We start from the raw sequence: 14,444 nt of genomic DNA, 5'->3' as shown, positions 1-14,444 counted from the left end.
AATAATAATAATAATAATAATAATAATAATAATAATAATAATAATAATAATAATAATAATAATAATAATAATAATAATAATAATAATAATAATAAGATAAAACTAGAACGACGATAATAACGATGATAATAATAATCATTTTTAATAATAATACAAAAATTCGATGGACTATAACTTCAAATCCGTTCATCGAAATCATTCGATATGTAAATGAAAAGTTCTTAATTTTTCGCTAGCTTTCCAACGACATGCATATCTTATACCTTATCTCAGTCGCATAAATAACTAATTCAGGATTTAACATAACCTAACTAAAGGCAATATTAAAAGTACAAACATGCATAATCCTATATACTCGAGCACTAGTCAGGGATACACTATTAGTATGTAAAAGTTAAATTATGAGTACTCACGTATCAATATTGAGATTCAATATTGCAGGAAAGGTACGTAGACGCAACGGAGATGATAAACACTAGTTTGACTCACGAGCAATACTCCCGAACCATACCCATAACCTTCATAGCTATAACCCATAATTTCCTTAGCTCTATCCCGCTCGAAAAACAATTTCGAAATCACTCGGACATCACTCCGTCGCAATATTTTATGTATACTAATAATATCTTGAAACAATACGGAGTAAATATATATATGTAAATCGATTGAGAGAGTTTAGAGAAAAATATTTTCAAGTTTCTATGAAATAATGAAACCTATTGAATTCTATTTATAATAGATTTTTGAATTATTAAAGTGAATTATTAAAGTATGAATTATTAAAGTGAATTATTAAAGTATGAATTATTAAAGTGAATTATTAAAGTATGAATTATTAAAGTGAATTATTAAAGTTAAAGTAAAGTAAAAATAAAGTAAAGATAAAGTTTAAGTATAGTAAAAGTATAAAACTATGTACGTATAATACGCATATAAATATATATAATATTAATTTAAATCGTTATATATATTTAATATAAATATCGTTATCTTTATCATACTGGTTAAGTAATGAGTTGTCAAAAGTGGTTCTAGATATTTATAAAAGTTATATATGTTTTAATAATAATGTTCTTTTTAAACTGAAAACATTTTTGTACGTTTGAAACTAAATCAAATAAATATGATAATTTTGTTTTCCAAAACTAAATATATTTAAGAATCATTTTGTTTAAAGGTTAAAATAATGGAAATCGTTATATCATAAAACGTTTTAGAAAAGTAGAATCATATATATTCATAATAGATTTCAAGTTTTTAAATTACAGTCTGTTGGTGAAGCATGCGATAAAGTTCAAAGGTTAAATAAATGTATGAAATTATTTTAATAAAAAATGTCGAGTTACTTAACTTGTTGATATCCAACATCTAAGTTATTTACACTCCACGTTCTTACTTATAAATCACTTTACCATTTTCCGAATGTTGTCAAAAAGAATAGATTTCTTAAATCACAGTGGACCTCATAACATAGACCCGTAATCATATCACAATGTATCTGATAAATCAATCATTTGATATTATCTTCTAATTCCATCGATAAACATATTGAAACAAATACGTTCATGTAAAGTATTATACGTTTAATACTTTATTAATATTCTCAAGTAATAATATATATATATATACATATATATACATATTTATTTATATATAACGGTTCGTGAATCGTCGGAATTTGGTCGAGGTTATAATGAATGCATGAACACAATTTAAAATTCTTGAGATTTAACTTAACAAACTTTGCTTATCGTGTCGGAATAATATAAAGATAAAGTTTAAATTTGGTTGAAAATTTCCGGGTTGTCACAACAACTAGTTGTCCACAGTTAGATGTACAGAAAATAAAGCAATATATATTATCTCGAATCAATCCATGACCCAGTGTATACACGTCTCAGGCTAGATCATAACTCAAAGTATATATATTTGTAGAATCAACCTCACCCATGTATAGCTAACTCCAACATTACTGCATATAGAGTGTCTATGGTTGTTCCAAATAGTATATATACATGGGTCGATATGATATGTCAAAACATTTGCATACGTGTCTATGGTATCCCAAGATTACATAATATATTAGAATAAATGTATAATACAATATGAGTTAGCTAGGATATGATTAATATAGATTTGTTACCAATTTTCACGTAGTTACAACAAGCAAAAATATCCAATCTTGTTTTACCCATAACTTCTTCGTTTTAAATCCGTTTTGAGTGATTCAAGTTGCTATGGTTTCATATTGAACTTAAGTTTATGAATCTAAATAGAAAAAGTATAAGTTTATAGTCATAAATATAGATTACAAGTCATTTTTGTAAAGGTAGTCATTTCAGTCGAAAGAACGACGTCTAGATGACCATTTTGGAAAACATACTTCCACTTTGAGTTTAACCATGATTTTTGGATATAGTTTCATGTTCATAAGAAAAATCATTTTCCCAGAAGAACAACTTTTAAATCAAAGTTTATCATAGTTTTTAATTAACTAACCCAAAACAGCCCGCGGTGTTACTACGACGGCGTATATCCGGTTTTACGGTGTTTTTCGTGTTTTCAGGTTGTAAATCATTAAGTTAGCATATCATATAGATATAGAACATGTGTCTAGTTGATTTTAAAAGTCAAGTTAGAAGGATTAACTTTTGTTCGCGAACAAGTTTAGAATTAACTAAACTATGTTCTAGTTATTACAAGTTTAAACATTCGAATAAGGTAGTTTTATATATATGAATCGAATTATGTTATAAACATCATTACTATCTCAGGTTTTGTGGATAAACCTACTGGAAATGAGAAAAATAGATCTAGCTTCAAAGGATCCTTGGATGGCTTGAAAGTTCTTGAAGTAAAATCATGACACAAAAACAAGTTCAAGTAAGATTATTTCTATAACTATAACTATAACTTGAAAGTTCTTTGATTCAATTTCTATAACTATAACTATCTTAATAATCTTACTTGAACTTGTTTTTGTGTCATGATTCTATTTCAAGAACTTCCAAGTCATCAAAGATCCTTTGAAGCTCAAGTTATTTTTTTTATCATTTCCAGTAGGTTTACCTACTAAACTTGAGATAGTAATGATGTTCATAACATCATTCAATTCATATATATAAAACTACCTTATTCGAAGGTTTAAACTTGTAATCACTAGAACATAGTTTAGTTAATTCTAAACTTGTTCGCAAACAAAAGTTAATCCTTCTAACTTGACTTTTAAAATCAACTAAACACATGTTCTATATCTATATGATATGCTAACTTAATGATTTAAAACCTGAAAACACGAAAAACACCGTAAAACCGGATATACGCCGTCGTAGTAACACCGCGGGCTGTTTTGGGTTAATTAATTAAAAACTATGATAAACTTTGATTTAAAAGTTGTTATTCTGTGAAAATTATTTTTCTTATGAACATAAAACTATATCCAAAAATCATGGTTAAACTCAAAGTGGAAGTATGTTTTCCAAAATGGTCATCTAGATGTCGTTCTTTCGACTGAAATGACTACCTTTACAAAAACGACTTGTAACCTATATTTCCGACTATAAACTTATACTTTTTCTGTTTAGATTCATAAACTTAAGTTCAATATCAAACCATAGCAACTTGAATCACTCAAAACGGATTTAAAATGAAGAAGTTATGGGTAAAACAAGATTGGATATTTTTGCTTGTTGTAACTACGTGAAAATTGGTAACAAATCTATATTAATCATATCCTAGCTAACTCATATTGTATTATAAATGTATTCTAATATATTATGTAATCTTGGGATACCATAGACACGTATGCAAATGTTTTGACATATCATATCGACCCATGTATATATACTATTTGGAACAACCATAGACACTCTATATGCAGTAATGTTGGAGTTAGCTATACAGGGTTGAGGTTGATTCTAAAAAAATATATACGTTGAGTTTTGATCTAGCCTGAGACGTATATACACTGGGTCGTGGATTGATTCAAGATAATATATATCGATTTATTTCTGTACATCTAACTAGGGACAACTAGTTGTAGGTTACTAACGAGGACATCTGACTTAATAAACTTAAAACAGTAAAACGTATTAAAAATGTTGTAAATATATTTTGAACATACTTTGATATATATGTACATATTTGTTATAGGTTCGTGAATCGACCAGTGGTCAAGCCTTACTTCCCGACGAAGTAAAAATCTGTGAAAGTGAGTTATAGTCCCACTTTTAAAATCTAATATTTTGGGATGAGAATACATGCAGTTTTATAAATGTTTTACGAAATAGACACAAGTAAATAAAACTACATTATATGGGTGAATGATCGAAGCCGAATATGCCCCTTTTTTCTTGGTAACCTAAGAATTAGTAAACCGATCTACTAATTAACGCGAATCCTAAAGATAGATCTATTGGGCCTAACGAATCCCATCCATGGTTGCGGATGCTTTAGTACTTCGATGTTGTTTTATCATGTCCGATGAATTTCCCGGAATGATAGGGGATATTCTTATATGCATCTTGTTAATGTCGGTAACCAGGTGTTCACCATATGAATGATTTTTATCTCTATGTATGGGATGTATATTGAAATATGAAATCTTGTGGTCTATTATTACAATTTGATAAATATATAGGTTAAACCTATAACTCACCAACATTTTTGTTGATGTTTAAAGCATGTTTATTCCCAGGTGATTATTAGGAGCTTCCGCTGTTGCATGCTAATATACGGACAAGATTTGGTGTCAGCATGCTTGTATAATATTGTTTAAAACTGCATTCGAGATTTATTTTGTTGTAACATATTAATATTGTAAACCAATATGTATTGGTAGTGTGTAAGTGTGATATTTTTAGATTATCATTTCTGGATAATCTAGGTGGTGTCTTTTTAATCTTGTCGATAAAATAAAGGTTATGGTTTGTTTTAAAAATGAATGCAGTCTTTGAAAAACGTCTCATATAGAGGTCAAAACCTCGCAATGAAATCAATTAATATGGAACGTTTATAATCGATATGAACGGGACATTTCATAAGCCTTGATAATTGGGTGCTCGTGATAACAAATTTTAGAATGGTTTACTATTATTTCAACGTTATAAATCTTGTTGTTCATTTGTACTTACTCACTTACTTACTTAAACCTATGATTTCACCAACGTTTTCGTTGACAGATTTCTATGTTTTTCTCAGGTCCTTGAATAATAGGTGTTACATGCTTCCGCGCATTATTCTTTTGATACTTTCTTGGATGTCGAGTATACATGCATACATGGAGCATCTTTTGACTTACTTTTAAATCGTGTCGCATAGGTTTCATTTGTACGTTAAACGTTGTAATGTAACTAGTCGTTGAACTACTTTTGTAAACTTGAAACATCTTTACATTTGAAATAAATGCGACATATTTTTGGTCAAACGTCATTTTAAAGACTTATGACCACGTAACGGGACCTAAGTAGACGGCGCCGTCAATGAAGATTTTCTCCGGTCGCTACAGATGGTATCAGAGCGTTGGTGGTAAGGATTTAGAGTTCATTGGTGAACAAGCATATTTTCACGAGGTCAAGGTGAACCTACGCTTGAGTGTATAATGGGGTTTAAGGACTAACAACATTCGAACCTCCGACGCATAGTCGTGGATAACCCATATCGGTATCGTTTCGATTCCGACAGGGTGGCTGGTCGAGAGTCCACCAACAACCTAGCATATGAGGTTGAGTGGCCCAAAGACGTGAAGGTTTTATAGTTCGAGACATACCTGAAAGTCTTTAAGATCTTAAGAAGCTTTATTCGTACGATGGAGATTTGTATGCTGTGGTTCACGTATGATTAAACGAATGAATGTGTGTATTAGGGTTTATGAGCTATGTATTTATAGGCTCGTGAATTAGGGTTTCGGTAGAATCTCTTTCCTAATTAAATGTGATCTTGTCCCAACTAACTTTCGTTATTTAAGGAAAAGAATCCGAATTGATTATACCGTACATTCTTCTAGAATGTACTGGACCCTTATGCAAGTATACGAAACTCGCATCAGATGGTATAGGCACATAGAGTGCGGCTATACCCGTGTCATATCTCTGACATGACAGTTTTGTGTGCAGTTTAGGGCTTTGAATGCGCATCCGCATTGTCCTGCGGATATGCGTATCATTAAGTCCCCCCAGTTCGAAGTTATATACAATGAAAATTAGTGTATGACGTCGAACTAGTAAGAAAAATGTACACCTAATGAACCACAACAACACCTTTAATCCAAATTAGCATGCTTAATGATGTTGCTCAAATATCCTAGTTGGATTCCAAATATAACCGGATAGTGTACAAGGTTATTTTAATATTTATGCGTAACCGGATACTGTATAAGCATTAAATGCAATGTATGCGTGTAGTCACCAACCTATCTTTTCGGCTGCATTTCCTGCACTCGAGGTGACAACTGTCACTGTTTTCTGAAAAGGCAATGATTGTAATTATGCAACCGCCTGTTGATGCTAACGTGCACCGGACATCTTATCAAAGCGTTTTAGCTTAAGATTAATACACGTGTACGGCTACTATTATACACTTGTTACTTTTTGACTCCCGTATTTTCTCTATAAATAGCCTTTTGGCTTTTTCGTATCTCACAATCTTTTCCCTTTTAAATCATTCAACCCTCTTCATCTTCTCTGCAAAGACATGTTCTTGACCAAAAAAGGTATATTTCATACTCTTATATTTTGCATTACGCTATGTAACCCTAGTTACTTACTTTATGTATCATTCATGTGTTGTTCTGATTCTGACATTATAGATGAAGTTGCAACCTTATGCACCCAATCTGGCCACCGATTCCGGTAACCATTCCAGTTCACCGGCCAGTCATTCAGACACACTACCTTCACTATACCAAACTCCCGGTACTAGAGGGCTAGGTAACCATAAAAGGTTACATGACGAAGGTATTAACTTCATCTGACGGCCTTTTAGTTGAATATTGAAGTTTTGTTTTTTATACGCCATATTTATTGTTTTTGCAGGTCCAAGTGGTACAGTTCATAATTCCAAACGTGTATGCCCGAATTCAGAAGATTTGTCTCTACTGATTCCAAATGCCAATGAACTCATGAAGGTTCCTGTTTCAGTATTCGCCCAACAATTTTCTTTTCTACAATCCTGCGCCCTTCAGCAATTGATTCAAAAGTTTTCCACACTCTCACCTACCGAGGACCTGTACATGGACACGCAAGCAACGCTGTTTAACTTTGCCAAGGACCTCAATCATTTACAACTCAAATCTGCTGCGCTCGCTCATCCACCACCGCCGTCATCCATAGAGACTTCCTTGCAGCAAGAAAACGCAAAACTAACTGCTCAGCTTACGGTTGCGGTAATCGCGCACAAGCAGGCAGAAGAGCGAATCAATGTTATTATGTATAAAAGGCAACAGGAGGAGGATCGGCATGTTGCTGAGAAAAGGTTTCTGGAGTCGGAGATTACATCACTGTCTGCAAAGCTCAAAGAGTCAGAGAACCATGTCATCTTTTTAAACGAAAGCTTTAGTGACTGGACTGCGTCACAGGAGTTATGGGTCGCGAAACATGACACTTTAAAGGTGGAGTATGACATTCTCTGCAAGGGTTTACCTAACCTTGTCCAGCATGCTCTCGACTGCAAAGCCGTCGAGCAGCAATTTGGTACAGCCATGGTTGCTGCATGTGCGTATAAGCGAACCCTGTTCTGGAATGTTATTCGCCAGGAACTGTATGTGCCCCCCGTGATTCCCCTCAATATTGCTGAGTTGCTCGTTGATGGAGCCAAGGAAAAATGTGAGGAATCTTGTTCCCAACTTCAACAAATCTCGATCCCCCGTCTTCAGTTTCTCATTAACGATCCTACCATCTCCGCGCAGGAGATAATTACTGATAAACTCAATTGAGGTTTCGCATCCCTATATTATATTTTTCTTTTATGTTGACAGAGGAGTATGCGTCTGATCGCTGTGTGCGAGGATGGCATACTCTCCTTAGTGTAGGGCAGACGTTCCAGCCAATGCCACCCCCTTTTTTATTTTTATATTAGCTTATATTAGCATATATTAGGTCAAATTTTTGTATATGTCCCGCTTTTATGCTAAGCGGTTGACTTTATATTCTCCAACTGTAATATGTTAGCTTTTGATTGAATATAATTTCAACAAATTTTTTGGTTAAGGTGCATTTATTGTGTTTTTACGAAATCACTATGTCGGTTATAATGATTTGTTACAATATTATGCATTCAATAACTCTTATGTAGAATAAATGCCATGACTTCATGACGGGAGCGACCCTTCAATCGTTTCATGATCTTTTTATTCTTGCGCCAACAATCCAATGTTATACGCAACAGTAAGCAAACCAATGCTTATAAGTTTATACTCAAGACTTTTATAAAAAATTTTATAAGTACGTACGCGTATACAATCCAATGTAAATTACCCGTACTATAGACAAACCAATGTCTATACTCAAGAGTCTTCCGGCCACGCCAATGTTCGGGTTATTTAAACAAGTAACCAAACTTGTATTTTATAGTCTAGACTGTGCAAGTCTCCGTCTTGCGCGGTGTACGAGCGTTTGAAACAAACCAGTGTTTTACTACTGTCGCCATTAAAAATAGTACTAGTAACCAAACTAAACTATGCCACTTGAAACTCGGAGTGTGTCCCTGTGCAGCTTAAGGTGCATGCAATCAACAAATGTAAAAAATGCACAAGTTATTGGCTTAAATTGCATAATTCAATTTATTGCAAACATATATTTTGACCAGCACTTAGCTGTCATGTTTACAATGGAAAATAAAAATTCACACGATAAAAACTTTAAATAGTTGTTTGGGGTGATCAGTCCCTCTGCAGTTTTTCATATGTAGCACCGTTTCAGTGTCTGCGCATGCCAGGTGCGCTTTATTGCTTTTCCATCCAAACTTGCTAGATGATACGCCCCTGTATCACTTACGCCAATAACTTTGTAAGGTCCTTCCCATTTAGGTCCAACCTTACCCGTATCCTCTGCCCTGCTTGCTTCGTTTTTTCGCCATACCAAGTCGTCCAATTGGAAAGATAATGGTTGTACGCGCTTATTATAGTAGCTTTCAATTCTTTGTTTGTTGATTGCTTCTTTTATGGCCGCCATTTCTCTGCGTTCTTCAACTAAGTTTATATTTTCACGCAGTTCTTCGATGTATCTACTTTCATCGAAGGAAGCTATGCGCATAGTTGGCACATTTATTTCGGCGGGTATTATGGCCTAGGACCCGTACACCAAACTAAAAGGTGTTTCATTAGTTGCGCCCTTTGGAGTTGTGCGATGTGCCCACAAAACGTTAGGCAGTTCGTCTATCCAACCCCTTCGACACAATCCCAGCCTTGCTTTGATTCCTAAAACGATATCCCGATTCGTAACCTCACACTGACCATTCGCCTGAGGGTGTGCGACTGATGTAAATGTTTGTTTTATATTCAATTCTTGGCACCAGTCACTAAATGGATTACCTTCGAACTGCGTAGCATTGTCGCTTACTATTTCATTTGGTATTCCAAACCAACAGACGATGTTTTCCCACACAAAATTTCGAATTTACTTGCCCGAAATTGTTTTAAGTGGTTTGGCCTCTACCCATTTCGTGAAATAATCAATGGCCACTACCAGAAATTTTACACCCCCTGGTCCTGCGGGGAATGGCCCCACTATGTCGATTGCCCATTTGCAGAACGGCTATGGAGACGCGACCGGTATCATAGGATGTTGCGGAGCCTTGCTTACCGGTTCACGAAGTTGACACGATTGACACTTGCGTATTACCTCTGCAGCATCTCTGTACATTGACTGCCAGTAATATCCAAGCCGCATTATTTTGGACGCAACTGTTTTGTGTCCCGAATGCAGAGCGCACATTCCCTCGTGTACTTCCCGTATGATTGACTCCGCTTGAGTTGGATTAAGAAACCGCAAATGAGGTCCCAGAAAAGACTTTCTATATAGAATTCCCTTGTTTAACAGATACAATGGTGCTTTCATCTTAATCTTTATTGCTTCACTTGAATCTATCGGCAATGTACCTTTGGTTAGAAATTCTATTATTGGTGTCATCCAACTCTGCTCCTCTTCTTCAACTGCAGCCGAAACACTGTCTTCTTCAATAGATTTTACTTTAACTTCCTCAATCCAAATTTCTTTCTTAAAATGACTGAATGTTAATGTGGCTAACTTACTTAGCGCATCCGCCTTTTTATTCAGCGTCCTCGAAACCTGAGTTATCTGGAATAAATCGAGGTCAACTTCTAGCTCTTGCAAGAGCTTTAAGTATTTTTGCATTGATTCATCGTGTGCTTCGAATATTCCGTTAAATTGGTTTGCAACTAACTGCAAATCAACATATACTGACAGTTCTTTAATCTCCAAATATTTTGCTACCTGCATCCCATATAACAATGCTTCATATTCAGCTTCATTATTTATGACAGGGAAGCTGAATCGCAGTACGAAGGTATATTCCTCTCCTTCTAGACTTTTTAGGACTATTCCTGCCCCTGCACCTTCTGGGCCACAAGCCCCATCTGTGTGCATTTCCCACAGCTGTTCGGGTGGAGGTGGTATTTCTTTTGATTCATGCGAGACTTCGATATCTCCGGCTGTTTCAGCCAGATAATCTGCTAGGACTTGCCCTTTTACTGCACTTCGTGGTGAGAAGCTTATTTCATGCTCTCCCAATTCAATAGCCCATTTGGCCATGCGACCAGAATTTTCTGGTTTATATAGCACCTGCTCAACAAGTATCAGCGAATGTAAACTTGCTAGGATTTATCAAGAAATTTTATATTTGTTTGATGACAAATTGTTGTTTGTCGTACCTGCTTTATCGGCTGATCTGTTAGGACCATTATTGGGTGCGCTTGGAAATATCTTCGTTAGCGTCTAGCCGTATGCACGAGTGCATAAACCAGTTTTTCGATTGCAGGATAGTTTAATTCGCTTCCTGTCAAAGCTTTGCTAACAAAATATACACGCATTTGTACCTGTTCGCACAGCATAATTATATAATTTCAAATGCCTATTGATTGAAAATTAGTTTTTTTTAAATTTTTAGTGCGTACCTGTCCTCTGTCTGCTATTAATACTGAACTTATTGCTTCCTTCGATGCTGCTAAGTATAGTATCAACGTTTCTCCCGCAATCGGCGCAGTCATTGTTGGCAGCTCTTTCAGCAACTTTTTCATTTTTTGAAATGCCACTTCTGCTTCCTCCGTCCACTTGAAATCCGTTTTCTTTAAGCAATTCTTCAATGTCCCGAAAAAGGGGAGTGATCGCTCTGCGGATTTTTATAAGAACCTCGTTAATACCACCAACTTACCCGTTAAAATTTGTACTTCTTTTTTATTTCTTGGTGACGGCATATTCTCGATTGCCTCTATTTTCTTTGGGTTTACACGTATCCCGCGCTTAGTTATTATATGACCAAGAAACTTTCATTCTTCCTCTCCAAGGGTTGAGCTTCATATTAATCTTTCTTAACGACGCGAACGTTTCTAATATGTCTTCCAACAGACCTTGTTCTGTTGTGCTTTTTATAACTAAGTCGTCAACGTATGCTTCCAAATTTCTCCCAATCTGACCTTTGAAAGCTTCGTCTATTACCCATTGCTATGTTGCTCCGGCATATTTTAAACCAAATGGAATCTTGGTATAGCAGTATATGCCCTGGCTTGTGTAGAAAGCAGTCTTATCCTCATCGTTCGCTGCCATCTGTATTTGATGGTATCTTTTATACGCATCCAAAAAACATTTGTATCGGAAGCCAGCTAACGATTCAACTTTCCAGTCTATTTCTGGTAGAGGATAATTGTCCTTGGGGCAAGCTTTATTGATATCCGTGAAGTCAACACACATGCGCCATGACCCATCGGGCTTTTTTACCTGCACTGGGTTTGCTACCCACGTTTGGTACCTTACTTCTCGCAAGATGTTTCCTTTGACCAACTTATCGACTTCTGCCTTCAACCATTCGCTTCTTTCAGGAGCCATGCCACGTTTCTTGTGCTCAGCAATTTTCCTTGGTACGCCCGTCATGTCCGCCTCTTTCCATGCGAAGACATCCGTATTAGAAGCTAATATATTACGAAGCTTAAACTTTGTCTCATCATACAATCCTCCGCCAATTTTAATTTTCTGTTTTGGATGTCGCGGGTTTGCGGCTTCGAATTTGCTCTGCCTCACTCGGCTGTTGTTCTGCTTGTTCTACGGTCGCATTGCTTGCATCTTGCTTTTTTGACCTTCTCGTTTCAATTCCTAACGGTGTTGGGAACTTGATAAGGCCGTGTACCGTGGAAGGGATGGCTGCCAATTTTTGCAAAGTCATGCGCCCTAAAAGCGCGTTGTATTTCGAGTAAGACCTTACGACTGCAAATTCTACTATCGTGCTTCTCACTTTACGACTGCAAATTCTACTATCGTGCTTCTCACTAACTCCTTATTATCATCGTCCACCAGCTCCAGCTCTAATTCGATAATCCCGATTGGCCATGCGGACTCCCCAGAAAATCCTGATAACGCAGTGTTAGGAGCCACTAGCTTGGCTCGCACAGCCCCTGGCAGCAGGCGGAAACAGTGCTCGTACATTATATCAACACAGCAACCGGTGTCTATGTACAGTCGCTTGATGATGTACCTGCAGCTCTTAACACGTCCCTTAATTGTGATGGGCGCATCCGAGGATTCCTGCGCTATGGCCGGGAACATGATGGGAGTGTTTTTCTAACTTGCGCCTCTGATTTGTCCGTCCGCTGGTTACCATGTGTAACGACCCGTCAAAATCGCTATTGACGCAGTACGTTATTCACTGGTTTCATTGCTAGGTATTGACCTCTATATGATACGTTTTGTAAACATTGCATTCTTTTGAAGACACACATAAATGAATATCTAAATCCAAGGTTTTCGACATCTGATGATTTTTACATATAGACAATCACCGTAAATAATAGTTTACAAAAATACATCCATTGACAATGCAGTCAAAATAAGATACATGGTGATGATTTTGTGAATGCAAAGTTTTCTCTAATAAAGCATGTATGACTCCATGCACATAGCTTATATAACGTATAAGCAAACAGCGGAAGACTTCTAGGGACCTGAGAATAAACATGCTAAAAGTGTCAACACAAAGGTTGGTGAGTTCATAGTTTTAATATTGTGCATAATCTGTATATAAAGGTGGATCACAAGATTTCAGTTGTTTCATCCAGAAACGTTTATCAAAATATTCTACGAAATTGAGCACCCTGGTAACTAAGCTTTAACGTTATAATAAATACCCCTGTTTTAACATACATGCAACCAACATGTACAATACACGCAATCCAATGTGTACTAACCTCAAATAGTATACGTCTGTTTTATAGTTTAGGCTAGGGTTTCTATACCTGGAACAGACGGGGATGTCAAGCCCTATGGATCCATATACAACTATTCGCGCCCACCAGTTCTTATAACCGGCAGTTACTAGTTACCAAAGCTAAGGGATTTTCGGTTCAAACTCAGTGTAGAATTTAGTATGTACTTGTATCCATTGCGTTTAAAATAAAGTGCATTTATTCTCAGCCCAAAAATATAGATTGCAAAAGCAATTAAAAAGGGAGCATATGAAACTCACCTGACAACTTCAGAAATAAATCACAGAGATGTGACCGAAAATCGGAATGCAAGTAACCGTAGACCTCAACCTAGAGAACATATGTTGGTCAATAAGTGTCTAATAAGCTAGGCCGGTCCATAGGGTAAGTATAGTCCTATTGCTCAAGTCCGACTCATAAATTTAGCAAAATTTAGCAAAAGTCAACAAAAGTCAACGCAAGTCAAAGTAAGTCAAACGCAAGTCAAACACAGTCAACATGGTTAACACAAGTCAACAACCGCATAAAATTACACAAGTTGGTCAAATAGTCAAACATAGGTCAAACTTAAGTTATTCATTTTTACTTAGAAAAATTTATATTATTTACATATATGTATTTTTTAGTATTTTATAGCTGATTCTGGGTCCCACCAAATTCGATATAATACCTTAGGTCATGACCATTGGAAGGTGTGTCATCCCACCTTTCTATAGACAGTTTATTTGACAAAAACGGAGTTACAGTTTTAAAGTTATGACCTAGCGAAAACAGTCTCCCGAAACATAAAATGTTGTTAAAATGGTGTCAAAATCAGCAATGACTGTCCATATTGTCGCTTGTTTTAAACCTGTTTAGACTCAACAAAATCATACATACAATATATCGTTTTAAAGCTTGTCATAAATACTTTCAATACCAATTAATAGTTTTTATCCACACTTAACTGATTTCAAGTTACAAGTCCGCAAAGTAGACCCAAGAGTCGTTTTTGACACTTTACCAAAACTAAAAGTCA

At 35.7% G+C, this 14,444-nt stretch overlaps 1 protein-coding gene across 1 annotated transcript; it reads right to left on the bottom strand.

Annotated features, from left to right (window-relative positions):
* Positions 1–9,281: 9,281 nt before the first annotated feature.
* LOC139848939 (uncharacterized) lies at positions 9,282–10,601 on the bottom strand. Its single transcript, XM_071838619.1, has 2 exons — positions 9,837–10,601; positions 9,282–9,533 (listed from the first exon to the last, which is right to left on the bottom strand). Exons 1-2 carry the CDS (start codon positions 10,599–10,601, stop codon positions 9,282–9,284), a joined length of 1,017 nt encoding a protein of 338 aa, XP_071694720.1.
* Between the last annotated feature and the right edge of the window lie 3,843 nt (positions 10,602–14,444).

This window comes from Rutidosis leptorrhynchoides, chromosome 5, assembly GCF_046630445.1.
Source record: "Rutidosis leptorrhynchoides isolate AG116_Rl617_1_P2 chromosome 5, CSIRO_AGI_Rlap_v1, whole genome shotgun sequence".
Classification (NCBI taxonomy): domain Eukaryota; kingdom Viridiplantae; phylum Streptophyta; class Magnoliopsida; order Asterales; family Asteraceae; genus Rutidosis; species Rutidosis leptorrhynchoides.
This window is presented reverse-complemented; position numbering and strand designations above follow the sequence as displayed.